At 43.2% G+C, this 19911-nt stretch overlaps 2 protein-coding genes across 4 annotated transcripts; both read right to left on the bottom strand.

The window, feature by feature from the left end:
* Positions 1-282: 282 nt before the first annotated feature.
* Positions 283-10180, bottom strand: LOC131699390 (calcium-regulated heat-stable protein 1-like). Its single transcript, XM_058995720.1, has 4 exons — positions 9976-10180; positions 3362-3576; positions 2507-2629; positions 283-789 (listed from the first exon to the last, which is right to left on the bottom strand). The coding sequence occupies exons 2-4, from the start codon at positions 3532-3534 to the stop codon at positions 627-629; spliced, it is 459 nt and encodes a 152-aa protein (XP_058851703.1). The 5' UTR covers positions 3535-3576; positions 9976-10180; the 3' UTR covers positions 283-626.
* Positions 10181-12205: 2025 nt separating this feature from the next.
* Positions 12206-19703, bottom strand: LOC117973648 (N-alpha-acetyltransferase 60). Of its 3 annotated transcripts, none has more exons than XM_034926633.2 (7): positions 19568-19703; positions 16950-17065; positions 16398-16527; positions 16037-16133; positions 15438-15672; positions 14512-14710; positions 12206-14084 (listed from the first exon to the last, which is right to left on the bottom strand). In XM_034926633.2, the coding sequence occupies exons 2-6, from the start codon at positions 17057-17059 to the stop codon at positions 14554-14556; spliced, it is 729 nt and encodes a 242-aa protein (XP_034782524.1). In that variant the 5' UTR covers positions 17060-17065; positions 19568-19703; the 3' UTR covers positions 12206-14084; positions 14512-14553. The 3 variants fall into 3 exon arrangements, with proteins under 3 accessions (XP_034782524.1, XP_034782522.1, XP_034782523.1); XM_034926631.2 differs by having other exon boundaries at positions 19405-19652; XM_034926632.2 differs by having other exon boundaries at positions 19409-19652.
* Between the last annotated feature and the right edge of the window lie 208 nt (positions 19704-19911).

The following is a 19911-nucleotide window of genomic DNA, read 5'->3' as shown; positions in this document are numbered from 1 at the left end:
GGCGACTGCTGTACAGACAAGGAGAAGCTATTCAAAATGTACTGACCTTAAACTACTACACATTTACTGTTGCATGGAAAAATACAACTTCTTTTGTGCCTAGATTTCTATTAAGGCAGTATTTTATTATTTTTTTAAAAAAGATATTCAGGCACTAAAGTTTTTGTAAATAGTAGCTACATAAAATAAATGAATGAATTAAAATTAGAAGCAGACAGTACGTAATGTAGATACACATCCAGGGCCTCCTACACTTTTGAAAGGGATTTCAGGACACAAGTATCAAGATTCATTTTATTTATTTTACCCACCACAATTAACAACAACAACAACAACAACAACATCAAAAAAAAGGAGGAAAAGTTAGGGTGGAAACAAAACTTCTTTACTTCACAAGTATCCTCTTTCGTGCACTGGTGTGAAAATTATACCGCACAAAATAACCAAACAAAAAGACAATAAAAAACCTGAAGCAGCACTACATACTTCGTTTTTCTCCTTTTGAAATAAAAATAAAGGCCACGCACATGACGGGGTGACTGGGTCCTGCCCCCCGCTTTCTCTCACACTGCCCCCTCCTCTCCTGTGGCTGGCCGTTTCGAGGACGAAGCAGTCGGCCGGGTCTCCTAGCTGCTGATGACATGCCCTGACCAGGTCTCATGCTTGCTGCCAGGGGCGAGGTGGGTGATGGTCACTTCCACTGCTTGGACCTTCTCCATTTTCGGAGGAATGGAGCACAGCTTGTAGGAGACCTCATCTCCCTCCACTGGAACGTACTCTCCTTCGATGCTGCAAGGAGAGACACAGACAGACAGAGTGAGTGATTAATTATATAACAGCCTGTACAGGATTGGGGATATGTTTCACAGATCCTGATTAGCAGCGGTGTTGGACTGTGCAGTGCTACCTTAGAAAAAGGCAGGTCCCAGATTAGTGCTAATCAGGGTCTGTGTAGCTCAGTACAAGTCACTATTTAACAGACCTGATTTAATCTCTGTTATATTCAAATGCACACATGCACAGAAGAGTAGGATCACGCGGGCTGCCTCGTTTACTAGACTGAGCTGCAAACACACGCAAGATGTCACTTTGAGTCATTCAAATGTACCGTAGCGAGAGGCGAGCCACACCTTCTCCGATCATCCATCTGTGATTGCTCACACCAGTCATTAGGCAAAATGAAAAGCGCTCATTTGTACCAAACCTGACAATTATGTTTTTAAAATAGAAAAAAGGGCAAAACAGAACAAAAAAAAGAACTGAGTGCCAACAGGGAGGGAGGGAGGTAAAGTGAAGCAGGTTTTTTTTTAATGCAATCTCAAATCTCTTGTTCTCAGGTTGTGCAGCAGTTTCTAACACTGCAGTCCTGCGGGTCCTGTACTGTATAACATACAGGACCATTCCTCCCAGTCTCTCCCAGTACTTCATGCCCAGCCCTTCTAAAGAAGTCTCGAATATGGCTCGTAATATTTCTAGGTTTCTGCCGAGTGCCTTCAGGCTTCCTCATACCAATCCAACACAGTCTCAACTTGTCCAAATGATTCACTGCCTTTTAAATCTTTCATTTACCTGGTGCAGAAGGTCATACAGATGCTAATCTTGCACAGCGAGTCCCATCTTATCTCAGTTAAAGCCAGGCTTGTTTTTGCAGACCGTCTAGCTGATGTGCATTGTGTTCCATCACCTGGAATGGAAATGTCTTCCTCCTTGTCCTCCCCCTCTCTCCCTCTTCTCTGAATGACTCATGCAGCAGAGACCAGCACAACACAAACAATGAGCCGCTACAGGGTTAGCTGATTCTGTGACATTTAAATTGACGTCACCGCCAAGGACCTTCTGCACAATGCAAAGCTCTTCTTCTCGACTCAAACCAACGCAATCACCTATCCCACAAGAGGGGAAGAACAATGATCCCAGCGCGCTCAAAGAAAACCACGCACGACCTTGCTGAAAAGATTAAAATGACAGCTCCTCGTTTATTATTATTTGTTTATTTAGCAGACGCCTTTATCCAAGGAGACTTACAGAGACTAGGGTGTGTGAACTATGCATCAGCTGCAGAGTCACTTACAACTACGTCTCACCCGAAAGACGGAGCATAAGGAGGTTAAGTGACTTGCTCAGGGTCACGTAATGAGTCAGTGGCTGAGGTGGGATTTGAACCAGGGACCTTCTGGTTACAAGCCCTTTTCTTTAACCACTGGAACACACAGCCTCCTAGACAATGTTGCGCTAACATTATATTATATATATATATATATATATATATATATATATATATATATATATATATATATATATATATATATATATAAATAAAACACCCCATGCTTCTGTAAGCAGGCCTGTAATCGCGGTAGACTTCTGAGAAACTAGTGATCTGGAATCAGTCAGGTTAATAGTGTGTGAAAGTGACATCTTGACCAGGAGGCAGAGCAGAAAGTATCATAGGATGAGCAGATAATATCACCATGCTCCGCTTTCACCCAGACCCCACCAGACTCACTCCGAGATGTGCACGAACACGTCCGAGCCTCCGTCCGAGGGCGTGATGAAGCCGTGTCCTTTGGCGCGAGAGAAGCACTTACACACGCCCGTGTACACCGGGCCCTCCGCAGCCCGCGCTGCCCTGCAGCCAGCAGAGAAACACAGGGGTTAACAGAGCAGCACCTGCACACACGCAGTGCACAACCCAGGGATCAAGGCTGATTCAGGAAATTCCAGGGTCCTGCAGCCTTGGTAAAGGCCACCTGGAAATGCTGGAATAGGGTTTGTTAGAAATGTTTAGGAGTATTAAACGTGCGACTGGAAGAAGTCTTGCTGAACCTTCCTGTTAACCTTTCCTTCTAAACCTGCAGAGACTTTACACTGGTGCACAAGCTCAGTAAATCGAAACATTTCAAGTGTACAAGTAACACTGAGATCTAAAAGCCCTGCTGGCGGCATCAATAGGATTCATTTAAAAGATTCATGAAAGGAGAGGATTCCTTTAATGAAAGTCAGAGTGCAGAGAGAGGGGCAGGGGGGAATCACTCGGATATTATACCGTTAATCATTTGACATTTAAAAACACACGATTAAAAGCACGCTGACGGAGGACTCAACTGTATCTTTCATGAGTGATTAAATCAGAAGCCCTGTAGGGAACATTTTAAAATGACCCTGATGAATCCCAGTGACGACGGCGCGTTTAATGGTAGTTGGTATGCATCACTTGCAGCTTGACTTATTTCAGACCAACACACCAGTGAAAGCACAGCACAGCCTCTGCAGTCCTGCGTGCCGGTGCTGGCTCTGCAGATCCTGGGGGGCCCGTCCTGAGAGACAGAGAGAGAGAGAGCAAGGCTGCGATGGTACTCACGCGGAGCAGGTCCTGGAGCGACGGGTGGGCAGGGGGCTGGGGATCAGGTAGCCCCTCATGGGCGACGGGCAGCGTTCTCGGGTGTGTCCGCACTCAGGCAGGCGCAGGGAGCCTGGAGAGAGGGGAGACTGCGGGGAGCCAGGGGAGAGTGGGGAGGAGGCGTCCGAGGACATGGTGGACTCACGCACTCAAACACACAGCGGGACTCCAGCAAGCTGCGGGACAGGGAGGGAAGATATGAAACACAGTATTCAGAGAGGGAGGGAAGGTATGAAACACAGTATTTTCCAAGTTTCTTTTATTGCTGCTTCACATCCTATCACTGAGCGGTTGCTAGTTACGGATGAGTTCATCACAGTGTGCATGTTATTATTTTTCTCACTAGTCTGGTCTAAACAGAGAGAACATGTTTTATCCCTTCTCTGTTCTGAACATGCCTTGCGCACCAACAATGACTCCATTAACAGATGCTCAGCGGAACACTAAGCTTCAGCTGTAGAGCACCAACAATGAAACAAGGGTGCGTGAAACTCATTATAAAACCAAACTGTAGGACGTGTGCCCTTGTAACGGTAAAGTCATTGTTCGATGGATTTCTTAATGATAAAAGTTTCTTAATGATAAAAAAAATAAAAAAAATAATTGGGTGATCAGTCAGGAGCTGCAGGTGTTAATGATGCTACGATTCTACTCAGGGTATGGAATAAACCTTGTATTACCTATTAAAGGAAAACAGCATTCTGTACAGTATGTGTTATTTATTTCAGGGGTCAGTTTTTTTGTTTCTTTTTGCACTATACCTTCTTGTTCCAGTCATTTATAAACTCTGTTACATGAAAAGCAAACATGTTAGCCAGTTAAGGGGGTTAATGGGGGGGGGGGTTTGCATTGGCAAGGACCAGAGGAATAGAAAATACAGTCCATGAGGCTGACGTCGCTGGCAACTAAGCAATCTATCAATCACTCTCATGGTTATAAACAGAAATACCGAGTCTGACAAGGGCAGAGTAACAAAACAAGAAGATCAGGTAGCTACTGTCCAGCTCCCATGTTTGCCACTACTGAGCTTTCCCAGGTCTACCTGCAGCAACATATTTCAAGTTTGTGGCGTCTTCGTTTTCAGGGGACATGCCTGGTTAGTACTGTACACGTTAACACACACACAACAGCTGCAATCCTGTACACTGTGGACCTACCATCTGTAGCACACACTTTGTGCCACGGAACTCTGCCTCAGATTCTGTTTGGGTAATATACAGTATACAAGCTGCAATGACAGATGCTTGTCACTGAATGAATTTCTTTTAGTATTTCTAAATGTAGCACTGTTGAATGTTATACGCATGGTATTGGCAGTATAGAACAGTAGCCTACATTGGACTAGGCTAGTCAGATTGAATTACTGCTTGCCTCAGTTACATTACCATTTCATCGTCTCTCTGTTGTTGTTGCTGAACCGTTACCCTGTAGGTAAATTCACTAGAATGTGAAGGCGGTTCGTCTGAACACTGGCTCGTACTGTTAACCTGCTTTCCTCTTCTGTTGAGCACAGCCTGCTTTCAGGGTGTGCTGGAAATGTGGTGGGAATGATAAACAGCAGCTTGGCTGTCAATAGATGCAGGAAGGAGTCCTATCTGCCTCCCTGTCAGACCTGCGGGTCCATCAGCGATTTGCATTGTTATTAATCAGGGTGCCACGGCTGGCAGTGCAGAGAGTCTCAACAAGCACAGCGTAATGGAAAACTGCAAAACAATCAAAACGAGAGCATGGATTCATAAATAAACAAAAAGACATTCATAGTGTATCTGCGTCAGGCAACGCTGCGTACGAATGACCCCCACCCTTTCATGCACACAGCCTTGTCCATGAAAGGGACCAAGGTTCTTATTGTATATGGTACAGATTCACACGCCCATACAAACAATTACACTGGAGTAACTGCATTGTGAACCCTGCCAGCACACAATCAACGTGCAGTAAGTGACTGTACATAATTACTGGGTGGGCAAAACACCTGCATTTCCATTCAAGCTCTTCTGGTATTCAGTCGCCTGCACAAATCTACTCTCATACCAATCTTCTGCTTTGAGAATGCGGGGTGGGGGTGGGGAAGGAACAAAGGAAACTTTCTACAAGCTGTAGTAATGGTCTGTCTCGCCACGAACGCACAAAGTGAACAGCAGAATGGCTTAATGATTTTCCAGAGCAGCGATTGGTCCACTCCTAATAAAACCATGTGAAGCAGCGAGTGGGGCTTGCAGTAAATGCTGGCAATGCTCAGCAGCTGGCTCTCGTCCTAGATTTCCGTGGCCCACATTAGAAACAGCATCCCCCGGACCTGTACAGCCGCTCAAGGCTCCCCAGCCAAACTGACAGATTCCAGAGAGGGTCGGAGGAAAGGGCGTTATATCCTCTTTCACTTAAAGCAGGAGCTAACACCCCTTGGCTTTCCATACATCCACACTACTGACTGTGAGCGATGTATCGCTGCAAATGTTTCGTATGTCTAGTTTGTACACAAAGACTTGTGATTCTTTTCATAGTTTAATGCTGGGGATTGATCATCTGAAAAAACTATTACCAGCACACGCACGCACGCACACACACTGCTCAACTGGTCTACGACTGGCATCTGAAACTGTTCTTTGTAATGTCATGCCATCAGGAGCTCGCTAGTTCAAATCCTGGTTGCGCCAAGTTGTCGATCTGATTTACACAGTAGCACCAAGATGACATTTCAATACCACGGTCTATTTTAGATGTAAAGAAATTATAATGAAACCTTTCTGAATGAATTGCTGACACAGAGCCTCTTGACGGCCGAGTCACCCTCTTCAGCTACACTCGACTCCTCTTCTGCAGGGGGCGGTTCATTTCACATTGAGCTGTAGGCGGCCGTGTTTGTGGAACAAATATTTATGTGGGCAATACTGCATTCAGCAGATTGAAATCAAAACAATTCATACAATTAAATTAATGAGCACTTATAAACCGGACAAACCCACCCCCTCCTCTTCCTCTGGAGAATGGAGATTTCATCAAATCAGGAGGAGGAGGGGGACTGATCCTTATGGAACGTAGGCGCCGAACACAGGCAACATGAAACTCACGCAGCTCTTATAAAAAGTTCTAATTTGTTAAAAAGCCAAAGTGATTAAAATACTAACTGACCTCCCTGCAGGAGACAGGCCCAGCAGGTCTGTGAATCAGTCTGCAGCACGGCAGTCTCTGAGAGCAGGTCGCGTTTGCAGACTTGATGGAACATGTTTCTGCAGCACGGCAGTCTCTGAGAGCAGGTCGCGTTTGCACACTGTTGATGGAACATGTTTCTGCAGCACGGCAGTCTCTGAGAGCAGGTCGCGTTTGCACACTGTTGATGGAACATGTTTCTGCAGCACGGCAGTCTCCGAGAGCAGGTCGCGTTTGCACACTGTTGATGGAACATGTTTTCGCTGCGGTACATACATAATGATCTTCACTGCACTTTGTAGCAGCAGTCATTTGCAGTGACTTCGAATCTACAGTTTCAACCTCTGACAGCACGACACACTCAAATCTGACCTTGACAAGTCAAAGATGGGCCTCAACTGTTCAAATATTTGGCTGATCCATCTGGCACACAAACACACTGCTTAGAGGTTGCTGTGTTACAAACTCCTGCCCCGATTCAGAAACATTTCAACCTCCGCAGGAGCTGGCACTCCTCACACAGGTTCAATTACATAAGCGATGTTAGAGCCGTACCTTTATCATAAATCAACCTGTACTGACTTGCAAACCATTTAGAAATAATAACCAGACATTGCTAAGCAACCGAGGACACTGAGAGGACTCCAGATGGAGTTACTGCAGTAGATATTAAATCAGCATCCTCATCATGCATCTATTCTCCAAGCAACAATCAACTTTGCTCTGCTGGCTCAGTGCAGTTGCCTTTGAATCTCTGTGAGTGGAATGACTCCATATAAAACATTTCAATATCAAAGAGGACTGAAGACATCTGTCACACCCAACCCCAGAGGAGATAAGGCCAGTTACTCAGGAACTGTCCCATAATCTCTCCAGCAGCCCGGAGGTTTTTGCACGAGAACCCTGATGTACTGCACTTCCGAGGAGCATGTACCATGAACTCAGATTACAAAACGACAGGCAGAGCTGCTGCTCTCTGGATTGGTCAATCACACATTCCGCCCCCTGGGAACAGGCTCCAGTGACCTTCATCATTGCATGGCAGAGGTTTATAGACTCATCCCTGGATTAATGCACATCAGGTGCTTTTGAAACAACCCCTTTACATCCTGGGAGTGCAATCTGATTCCAGGACAATCTAGTAGATAATAATAGCTTTTTAAAAAGGGAGGTCCCTGATGAAGACTGGAAAATAATTTTACACACACACAGAAAGATTAATGATAGCCTGACACTACTACAGCTCCAATAGGTGTAGAACAGTGAGGATCATGTGACTTCACGACAGGAGCTCCGGACTCTCATACTGGCCATCCCTTCCACTGTATATTGTGATGCATCATGCGCTGGACCCTCACAGTCAGGCAGAACCATCACAGACACACATCTGGCTCACAGTGTCTCACTGCAGAGTCACAGGACCCAGGTCGGACTGCAGCTATAACTTGGTCTCTTCAGTTTGTATTAAAAAGATGGCTTGATTTTTCAATGCTGTGTAATATGGCATTGGCGGTACTGGTGAGGGCCAGTTGAAGATCACATCTCGGACTCACATCTCTGAGCTTCAGCTGGACGTGTATAGAAAGAGTAAACATTGTGCCGAGTGTAAACGCGGTCACACTTTTAAAGCACTCTGCGCGTTTTCATGCCAGGTCCCCGAGTGAAGACTACAGCACACAGCAGAAGCTGCCAAGGACTGAGAAGCACTCCCACATGGGCTGGCTGATTGCTATTCGACTGAACAGCAGACAGGCAGGACTGGCGGCAATGCTGTAAACAATCATCTGGAATACCGCCCCCCGGTGGGGATTTTATAAGCTGGTAGTATACTGCATATATTTAACTAGCTTTTCCTGACAGACACACACAACTGAAAGCACAAACCTTACTATTAAAAATACAACTGAGCCTGTTTGTAGCAATTCCCCTATTGCATACTACATCAATCCAGAGTAGCCTCTTACCTGGCACCCTCTCGTCTCTATCAGCGGCGCAGCGAGCGGAGCACTACCCTGGCATCACTCGGTGTTTTTCTACGCACCCATGCCACGTGCTTTACCGGATTTGCAGATCTGACCCAGGACTGATTCACGACAATTTACAACAGTTTAAAAAAATGGTGTTGAAGAGTCGATATCTGTGGGACTTCATTTGGTCACAGTAACGCCAGGAGGTATGCATTTGGCGTGATTGCAGTTTGCTAAGTTATTAGCAGAATGCTCCATGCAAGACACACAGCACATCCCATTAGAAGTACCATCACCCTGAGTTAAGAAGCAGCCTCAGACAGACCTGGCAGCCAGTTCTACACACTACACTCAGCATTCCAGAGGAGAGTTTCACAACATAACATCAGGCACAGCATTCTGCACATCCTACAGAAAGACAGGAGGGGCTTCTTCAAGAGGGCTGGTCAGGTCTGGCTCGGAGGGGAGCTGCTGTGAGTAACGGGGTCACGCTGGGTCATCAGCAAACAGGCGGGCAATGATAACGCTGCTTACTACAGATTGAAAGTACTTCATAGTTAATAAACATTAGTTAATGACCGACCCCACGCTTATCTGTGAAGGCTGCCTACGTTTATATGTCGTTAAAAGATTAACCTTGGGATTACTTCTTCAGCAACGTAGACAGGAAGCAAAACAGTGAAATCCCACTAGTGTGGGGTTGTTGATAGCTCATGCACAACGCTTTCTCAATCTGATCACACCATTTTAGTATTTGCGCAGAATTCAGTGCAGTCGTTTTTCCGTGATTTCTTACGCAAAAATACACACAGTGAAGTGCTGGGGGTAAGGGGTCACGGATAGGGAATAACAAAGGGATTTCAAGTTGAAACCATGGGCAGTGCATTTCAAAGCAATCACACACTCCTGCATTGAGCGTTAGCGTGCCTGACCCCAACTTCAGTTCTGATCAGAACTCTCTTGGAACGTTGCAACATCCAAAGCTAAAGAGACAATGACGTCGAATACCATTAACAATCTTTTGCAGGAAAAATAAAGCTTTGGGGGAAAAAAAAATAAGAGACAAGCAAAGCGGACTGGTGCTGGTAGTGCGATCCGGTTCTGGAAACACATGACTGCCAGGAATTGGTTTGCAGTTAACCAAACGCATAGACAAGTACTGCGTGTAGTATTTATTTCAATTATAATAGTCGTTACATATCCAAATGTACGTTTTCCCGCTTAAATATGATCCTGTGTCCCCTTGAAATACCCACCCAGCTAACAACAAACAAAACCACAGGTAACGTTTGTAGATAGGCACATGCAAACCCGCCAGAGAACGCTTACAATAAACACGTCGCTGTTTCCAGAACCAGGAATGGGCAGTGTGAACACACACTGATTAAGGGATACATTGTTGAAATTAAAGCAGTAATATCTTTCAGGGCAAACTTTATACAAAAGTGCATCACTTACCTTTAAAGCCACTTTGCATGAAAGGAACAGCTTTCTGTAGTGCGCGTATGTATCTCTTCCCAGTTTGATATAAACTAGCGTACTTGTGATTTCCTGGTCTAGCAGAGTTGCGTTGCCCACTGCGCTCAGAAACAAGGCAGCCAGCGACCCAGCCCTACTGACTATATAACCAGCTTTACCCGGACTGCGAGCGAGTCACTTTCAAGGGGGCGTGAAGCAGATGCAAATACCCCGCACTGACATCACAATAGGAAGAGCATTACCGTATGTCTCCTACTACGAGATGCGAGCGAACCCGTTCTGTTGCGTGCCACCTGAATTAAAGGTACAGTGGCTTTAAAACGAAATATCACAAAAGCATATAGCTGACCGTGTCTAGACCAGGGCTGTCCAACTCTGCAACTTTTTAGGAGCTGAGAACAATTAAAAAGGTCTAATTAAGCAAATTATTAGTTCTAGTTATTTAGGGTCTAGGTAAGTAATCGAGAGCTCAGTTGGAATTATTATTATTAGTTTTATGAGACTCGGGTGTGTGAGCTATGCATCAGCTGCAGAGTCACTTACAATTACGTCTCACCCGAAAGACGAAGCACAAGGAGGTTAAGTGACTTGTTCAGGGTCACACAATGAGTCAGTGACTGGGGTGGGATTTGAACCGGGGACCTCCTGGTTACAAGCCCTTTTCTTTAACCACAGCCTCCTATGGAATGAAAACCAGCAGACATAGGGGTCCGAAGCACTGGTCTAGAACCAGTAGTAGCCAGCTTATTTGGGGTTTCTTATCTATAACTTCTGTTTAAAAACCTCTGCACAATCCTCTTTGGTTTCACATTTGTCCATATACTGTATCTGGAAAACAACCTTATCCGAGTGTCCTGAAACTTGGTATTAACATTATTTAGGTTATTGAGAATATCCGATTCTGCAGTGTGTGTGTGTGTGTCTGCTGGAGAATCGCTTTTCAAATTGCGATTAAACATTTCACTGCAAATTCGTATTCTGCAGACATGCGTCCCGATCATCGACTTCTTTGTCATACTGCTGCTAGCCGCCCAATGGGAGTGGATGTTACTGACCGGGCTGTTACAATCAGCGGAGTGCTGACGCGCACAACGTTCAGCTGCAGCGAGCCGCTCCACGTCCGTAGATAGTTTGTATAAAGAAATAAAGCACGTCACAAAGCAGATAAAAAGGAACGTACGCTACACTTAATGTTAGGTCACCATTGCTCTAAAAGGGGCCAGGCAGTGAACCAGCTGACGCTGTGTTTTTGGATACAGTAAAATAAACTGAAACTGAACCCCGTCCTTTGCTGAAATACTTGTTGATTTCAGTGTGTATGAAATAATTAAATATATATTATACTCTTCAGGGACAGTACCCCTGAAACTGGCTGAGTAGCTACTCCCCCACTGGGCCCCCTTATTTCCCAATGAGGTCCTCCTATCCAAATACTAACCAGGACTAACCTTACTTAGCTTCTGAAAGCTGATAAGATCCATCTCCGAGGTGGCTGGATACTCACGTCTCCACTTCATTCAAATAACACGTCTGAACAGCTCAGTTATTCCTGTTAAAATGAACTGGTTCAATGGTAATCACCTTGTCCCCTGGCGCTGAGCTTGCCTGCAGAATCCTCACTGCCAGGCACTGAATGGACTTGTTCCTCATTTCACTCAGATCATGTGACAATATGCCAGTCTATAGCGCTGAACAGTCATGTTATCCAGTCCCTGATTCTCCAGTCACGCCAAGACTGGACACTGGACCTCTATACAGAACATACATTAAATGCCAATGCCCCTGCAGAATTTCCCCCAAATTAAAATGTTACTGTTTTTTTTTATTACATGTGAATCCAGATCATTGAAGGCACTGACACAGTGAGACAGATACAGCTCATTTATTCTTAACAGAACAGACCTGTAATTCGTAGCAGGTAGAATCTGAAATATGGATTCTCTTCGTCAAGGCGTCAGCATACGCTACCAAAAGTGAGGATGGTGTTGAGGTGGATGTGCAAAACATCCAAGTCAAATTAAACAGTATAAATGAAGGATTAATGGGCTGAATACCACAGCTGGAACTCCATTCCCTTGGGTGAGTCCAGTCCAGTTCTCTAACCAGTTAGCTATTTGTTTCTCATACAAAACAAGTGAGACGTCTAACAATGATTTTAAAACGACCCCCTTTTGGAACAACCCCACATTTGATTTAAAACAGGGACACACAAAAAAAAATTATTTGCAGCTGTTTTTTTGCTGCTAATTTCAAAGCAATTATGGTGTATGTGCTCACGGTTGTATCAAAGATGCATGCATGTGGACTAATATACTAATATACAGCTGAATCTAGTTGGTGTTAAAGCGAGATTCACTTGCCGTATAGTTAGACTTTTATTCCCTTAACAAAAAAAAAACTAAACAGGTTATCACAAAGCTGCATTATTTACCTGTAGTTTTATTTATTTTTAGTGTATTTATTTAACTTACACAGCAATTTTCATATAAAACAGGTCCAGCAAATAAAACAGTAAATGGAACAGTTTAGTTACATCCTTACTTTATGTGCAGCCAGAAGCAGAACGTAAAATTAGCAACAAAAAAAAAAAGGAAAATAAAAATGTAAAAACTCTAAATATATTAAAATATATCAATTTCTGTTAAACGGGGTGGTTGCTGTACAAGGTCAAACACATACAACATTCTGTTTCCAAGCACACTGAAATTAGACGTCGGACACTTTCGAGGCAGAACCAGCAGATGGCGCTGTTGTCCCAGCTTTACAGCTACCTGCACAATCCAGGTGTGCCATGTTCATGTTTTTGGAGATTATTCTTGTCATTCATTGGTCCATTAAAGAATATAAAGAGTATCTTTATGCACACATGATTACTGTGCAACCAAATTATCACTCTGATGTCAGACAGAGGAACACCTTCTCCTTTTACTGACCTCTGGACCGCCTTACTGTGAATAAACTGGGTTTGGACAACCTGCCACTGAAGCCGTACAATAAACCCTATTAAAAGTGTCCCCACAGTAAAAGCACAGCAAAGTGCAACAAAGCATAGGTAAGCACTGTAAAGAACAGCAAGGTGCAGGTAAAGCATATTAATAAACATGGCAAACCAGGATAAACTGTGTAGGATAACCACAGGACAAGCCATTGCAAAACTGCAAAGACAGCGAAGGGTTCCAGTACCACCAGGCTGGCTGCCTTGCTCTACCAAGCAACTCATTTTCATGCATTTGCTAAGAAATAAATAGGCAATTGAAATATGACTGAGCCCATCAAACCCTCAAAAGGAGTTACACATTCAGAAAGCGGTTTTGCTGTGAATTTCTCCAGACTGCTTTCTGTTAAAACTCTATTTCAGATATTTAAAATGTACACATTATACATAAACTGGAACCCTCCCAGACTGAATTACAATTTGAAAAGCAGAGTTTAAAATTATACATTTATACATAAATTCATCAAAACAATCGTGTCATTGTTTTTTTTTTTTTTTTTGTCTAATTTAAAACTAGATAAACATGCATCAAATCACAAAATGGCAATATCTGACGGGTCTTTTTTCGATTTCATTTGTTTTTTTGTAAAACATACTGGGGTTTGGAAACATTGTGTTTTAAAGACATCTAAAGGATGTGCATGCATTTGTCTGTACTGTAGATGCAGGATATGAAGGCTACTTGTTCCTATGCTGTGCACACAGTTCAGATGGTAAAGGATCAGCCATTACCTTGAGAGGGAATGCTGCTACTGCTCAGATTTCAACCCTAATAGAAACAGACGCACACATCTACAACTTCGTTAAAAATCTATGGACGAGACACACATTCATGTTCTCTACACAGCAGCAAATTACAGGCACGTCGATGGCGGTGGACACAGCCAGCGACGCAGAGTGAGTGAGTGAGTGTGTGTGTGTGTGTGTGTGTGTGTGTGTGTGTGTGTGTGTATGTACATATATAATACAATGAGTCTGCGAGAGGGACTGCCCTTTGATAGAAATCACAGTCACCACCAGGTCCCACTCTGGAGTGGAGGTGGCTGGAGGTCACAGCAAGATCCATCCACACATGAAGAGCGATATTCCATAACTGCAAGAAAAAGACAAATTAAACCGGGCGTCTCGAAGAGCAGCAACAAAAACAAAGGGCAATGCTCAAATCATGAGCAACCAGGTTTATTTACAGCCCACCAGAGAGGCACAACCCTCGATACCTGGGCCCTGAAGCCAAGACAAGAGAGGAAACTGCGCTCACTTCAAAGCGTGCCAGTTTACTGAAACCGATGCCTTGTGCGCATCAGGTACCACATAACTGACACGCATTATCGAGCACTAGCTGGCTGTAAAAGCACTGCTCTCTGCACGTCTATTTAATCCACAGTGGTCAAATGTTTGATGCCACTTACATCTCAGCTAACAGTTTCAGATAAAAAAACAAAAACAAATAATAATAAATAAATAAATCCCTTAAATTAAAAGAAGTGAGGCTTTACAGTTAAAATAACAGAGTCACAAACCTTAATCCAGCCCCCCCCTTCAGACTCGTTTCAGCCCCCGCCTCACATCGTCCGGCTGTACTCTATACCGCTCTTGGCAGAAATTCCTGACCAGGGTAAAAAACTACGGAGAAGGCTCTGTGCTTGACGGTATATCCTCTGGGGAATGGAACAGGGGCTCAGATTCGCTAAAGTGGACCCTATATGCTGAATATAGTCAGTGAGCATGTGTTAGGGAAAACAAGAGAGTGACAATACACAGTACAGAGCAGTAAATACAACCTGATCTGAATTATTAAATATAACAATAACAGCAACAACAACAACAACAACAACAATAATAATAATAATAATAATAATAATAATAATAATAATAATAATAATAATAATGATAATAATAATGTGCTTGACTTGGTGAAATGACACCTAAGAAACCCTTAAAATGTTATTTGTGAAGCTACAGCAGTTACTCTAGACGAGGAGTCAAATATAAATCCTCATGCGAGACGCAGACAGATTTTATAAATCTTACAGATGCACGCTATTTTTTTCATGCCTCACTGACCTGGCTGTACTTCACTCCAAAGAAATTCAATTCCTCCAGTAGCACGAAATCAAGTGGTCCTGACGTGAATGGTACTAAATACAGATTTTACTAGACTTGCTTATCATCTCATCAAAAAAAACATATAATTCCACATACGGTTATATTTACAAATGTTTAAAAGAAACTTAATACACTAAATGATAAAAGTTTCGAATAGAAGTCTTTCTCAGCGTGTTCAATCATCGAGAAAGACTACAAGTCATAACGTTTGTCACTGAAGTTTTTCAGTATTTCTAATTTTAGAACTGCCGAGTGTTTTATAGTTACGGGGGAAAAACAAACACGTCCATTACAAAAGCCATGTAACCCAATCGAGTTGAATCTCAGGAGTAAAGGATATAAGATTGTCCAGGGAGGGTGCCCGCCGTTGATGTACAGCACGTATGTAAAGCCATCTTTCAGCACCCCCCGTATTGAGTAGTAATAAGGCAAGTAGTGGTGCTGTCTAAAGTCTCTGTTTTCATAGAAGTGAATGGCTGTGTTGTTTGTCGTGAGGACATGCAGATAGATTGCTTTGCAGTGATCCTGAGCCATTGTGGATATGTGTTCTTTCAGACTGTCTAGTAAAAGAGAACCTGGGGAAAAGGAACACAGAGAACGTTATCCAATCCAGCCACCAGGAGAGCAATTTTATAAATCACAATTTGACAGTTTGCGTTGGAGTGTGTGGGGGACATGGAAAATGACTTATTTCGTAGATCAATCATTTTTATTTTCTAATAATACAGAAATAAAAAAACTAAGCATGCGGTAACAATATGCAAATCAAAGAGCACGATGTTATAGACAGATACAATTTCTATAGGAGGAAATATTGAAAATGTATTTATAGTGTGGATTAACAGTGAAACAAAAAAAATGTGATTGGATTAAATAAATACTTGTTATACAATAAAAAAAAAACATATATTCTCTAGAAACTGTTGAATTGCTTCTTACCTATTCCATGTTTCCTAAATTCCTTTACAACTCCTAAACTTAATATGTAAGCGACCTGCGTATCAACAGGGAAGCTAGAGGCCAGAATGTCTCCATCCTGTGGAGAACCAAGAAAAGGAACAGTTAAACGAGGGGCCGCAGAAGTAAAGCAACGTCACAAATCACACTTTTATTCTTCTACTGACTTCCACAGCAACAGCACAGTGTGACCACAAAAGATCTGGAACAATTTACAGATCATTATTATTATTTTATTGATTTTTAAAAGGATGCCACTTACTGTGAACTGAACATCTTCACTTGTGACCAAAAAAAAAATGCATTTAATTGAACTGAAAAAAATCATCAAGACTGTGCTTACCTCTTTATGTACTTTCGTTCTGCCTTTAATTTCAGCCACTATCATTCCCATGATGCCGCCTCTGTACGTGGCGGACAGGGAGAAGAACTTCTTGTTGGCAGTGATGTCCCGATACCATGAGTCTGGATACCTGAAGGAAGGGGAAGGGAACAGCAAACTGCTAAGAAAGCAGCGATGCAACGACAGAAAACAACTTGCTGTTTTTTTTAAAGCAGTAAAATACTCCTGTGGAGAAGAGGTGCAGCTGCATCGCAGGCAGGTCACACAGAAAGGGGTGCAGGGGGGTTATTAGTTTTCTGGCGATAATGAAAGTGCCAGTGGAATGACATTATGAGGCAAATACAACCTTTCTGTCTTATAATAACATCTTTATTTTTATCTAGCGCTTTTCATAGTGGATCACCATCACAAAGAGCTTTACAGAGGTAGGCTGTGAATTGTGCATTATATGCAGAGTCACTTACAATAGGACATTGATTTAACAGGACGGAGCACAAGGTTCTGCAGTACAAAGGGACACATTATAATGGGGGAGCCTGCAATAATACTTACTCAATTGGGAACCAGTCACTGCACAGGTGCTTGACGGTGTCTATGTCATCGTGACAGAGCAGACGAAGCTTGATCTCGCTAAGCGCAGTGGAGGGCACCACGTCGGTCATTCACACCTAGAACAGGAACACACTGTGTCACAGTCACACCTAGAACAGGAACACACTGTGTCACAGTCACACCTAGAACAGGAACACACTGTGTCACAGTCACACCAAGAACAGGAACACACTGTGTCGCAGTCACACCTAGAACAGGAACACACTGTGTCACAGTTACACCTAGAACAGGAGCACACTGTGTCACAGTCACACCTAGAACAGGAGCACACTGTGTCACAGTCACACCTAGAACAGGAGCACACTGTGTCACAGTCACACCTAGAACAGGAGCACACTGTGTCACAGTCACACCTAGAACAGGAGCACACTGTGTCAGAGTCACACCTAGAACAGGAACACACTGTGTCACAGTCACACCGAGAACAGGAACACACTGTGTCACAGTCACACCTAGAACAGGAACACACTGTGTCACAGTCACACCTAGAACAGGAGCACACTGTCACAGTCGCACCTAGAACAGGAACACACTGTGTCACAGTCACACCTAGAACAGGAACACACTGTGTCACAGTCACACCTAGAACAGGAGCACACTGTGTCACAGTCACACCTAGAACAGGAGCACACTGTGTCACAGTCACACCTAGAACAGGAACACACTGTCACTGCAGCACACTGCTCAGTATCAGTCACATCAGTACTGTTGTGCTTGAAAACAAAACAGAGCAGTTAAACAGCTTCAAATAAATAAATAAATAATGAAAAGGGTGATTTAAGAGCTCCTGCTCGTTTCGTTCTTCAACATTAGCAGATCGATTTTCGTTTTACAAAAAAAAGGGTGGGAAGTGCTTTATGAATGTGACCCGTCATCTCCTATTGTAGCCAACAGGACGGTCTGCGCTTGTTGAAGCTAACTGAATTATCTTTATTCTAATCCATTGCAATGCTGACTCATGATAGGTGAATTTTCAGTTGCGAGAGTCAACATCACAATGCGAGGGTGAACACTGAACCTTCAGCCCCCAATCAGTGCAAACACAGAGCAAGTCCATGTCTGCCCTGTGCTGCAAACAATGCTACAGCACAGCCCCTTAGAACATTCCTCAATTACTGGTCTTGACACATTATTACTGGTCGTAGTTTATTTAGCAGACGCCTTTATCCACAACTTACAGAGAGTAGGGTGTGCGAACTGTGCATCAGCTGCAGAGTCACTTATAACTACGTCTCACCCGAAAGACGGAGCACAAGGAGGTGAAGTGACTTGCTCAGGGTCACACAATGAGTCAGTGGTTGAGGAGGGATTTGAACCGGGGACCTCCTGGTTACAAACCCTTTTCTTGAACCACTGGCCAGGAAATACAGCAAGTAAAAAAATACCAGTATAAGAATAATACAAAATAATGCAACATGCTTTCAGTACACTGATAACACCTTAACTTGATACACACTGAAAATATCTGGAAACAACATAATGAGCTGACAGTGGAAACAAACTAAATGTGACAAGCTTAAAAGGGATGCTTTTATACTGCAACGTTGCATCCCTTATTCCACTATGGAAATACTCCCCTTAAACAACAACAACAATAATAATAATAATAATAATAATAATAATAATAATAATAATAATAATAATAATAATAATAATAATAAGCTGCACCAACACAATTAAATATTGGAAAGCCAAAGCTGTAAATTAATGCACTATCTATTACTAATGTCTACCTAGTATGAAGCTAACTTTGCAACGGAGCCAATAGCAAAAACACTTCTTTTTGTGCAGCGAGCTTCCCTAGTGCGTGGAAGGACAGAATCGTGCGATACCACGACCACGTTTTTACGTAACAGATCACTGCAGGTCAGGCTACATCTAGGACGACATCTCCACCAATGCCGTTAGCTAACAAGGTCTGGAAAATTTTCTTTTGACATTCCACAGTTTTATTAAACGTCATTACTGTATTTTCCACTTTCTTAACACTGACCAACAGGGTTTTGGAACGTGACAATCAATAATCGATTGAGAAAAAAATGACATATACAAAAATATCACTATGCGGTAGTACGCTAGCACACCTGTATGTATTCATTAATGCACATAACATTATCCTAAAAATAAAACCCGGAATATTCAGATTTTGATAGATTTAAGCTCCACAGAGGGGGCAAGCGAGAGGAAACAGAACCCTAGACTAGACTAGCGGGTTTATACGGTTAGGAAACACGTTTCCCTTGTCTCAACTTATAGATCAATGTTATAACATGAGGGCAACAATTGCGTTTGAATCGCAAGTATATATTACCTCGTGGTATGCTGTCTATAAAAAACACGCGTTGTCAATTTGTAGCTAACTTAAATGATACACCAAATAATAATTTCAACAAACCTGCCTTGTTTACGCGCTGTCAGCAGGAGGAACGTAAACAAAAGGCGTCTCCTTTACGGTCTCTAGCTGTATTCACTGGGGCGGTACCACCATAATAAAAAAAGAAAATGAAACGTGTTTGTTTTGAATAAAACAGAAAAAGCTACAGCTACTGAAAATTCACCTCAGCTCTGCGCTGCAGTTACTACTCCCGCTGGATGCTTCCTTCCGGTGTGTTTCGGAAAGTCTCTCTCTCTCTCTCTCTCTCAGTCTCTCTCTCTCTCTCTCTCTCTCAGTCTCTCTCTCTCTCTCTCTCTCTCTCTCTCAGTCTCTCTCTCTCTCTCTCTCAGTCCTCATCTCTCTCTCTCTCTCTCTCTCGTCCTCTCTCCTCAGTCTCTCTCTCTCTCTCTCTCTCATCTCTCAGTCTCTCTCTCTCTCACTCTTCAGTCTCTCTCTCTCAGTCTCTCTCTATCCTCTCTCTCTACTCTCTGTCTCTCTCTCTCTCTCTCTCCTCTCTCAGTCTCTCTC

Source organism: Acipenser ruthenus, chromosome 22 (genome assembly GCF_902713425.1).
Source record: "Acipenser ruthenus chromosome 22, fAciRut3.2 maternal haplotype, whole genome shotgun sequence".
NCBI lineage: Eukaryota > Metazoa > Chordata > Actinopteri > Acipenseriformes > Acipenseridae > Acipenser > Acipenser ruthenus.
Note: the sequence above shows the minus strand (reverse complement) of the source record. Positions and strands in the feature narration are given on the sequence as shown.

Coding starts and splice junctions, on each gene's coding strand:
- LOC117973648 (XM_034926633.2), bottom strand. CDS start 17,059: ATGACCGACGTGGTGCCCTCCACTGCGCTTAGCGAGATCAAGCTTCGT. Junction 15,673..16,036: donor ATTTAGGAAACATGGAATAG/GTAAGAAGCAAT, acceptor CCTTTTCCCCAG/GTTCTCTTTTACTAGACAGT. Junction 14,711..15,437: donor CACCCTCCCTGGACAATCTT/ATATCCTTTACT, acceptor ACACATGCTCAC/TGACTATATTCAGCATATAG.
- LOC131699390 (XM_058995720.1), bottom strand. CDS start 3,534: ATGTCCTCGGACGCCTCCTCCCCACTCTCCCCTGGCTCCCCGCAGTCT. Junction 2,630..3,361: donor CGCTCCAGGACCTGCTCCGC/GTGAGTACCATC, acceptor TGCTGGCTGCAG/GGCAGCGCGGGCTGCGGAGG. Junction 790..2,506: donor GTGTTCGTGCACATCTCGGA/GTGAGTCTGGTG, acceptor CTCTCCTTGCAG/CATCGAAGGAGAGTACGTTC.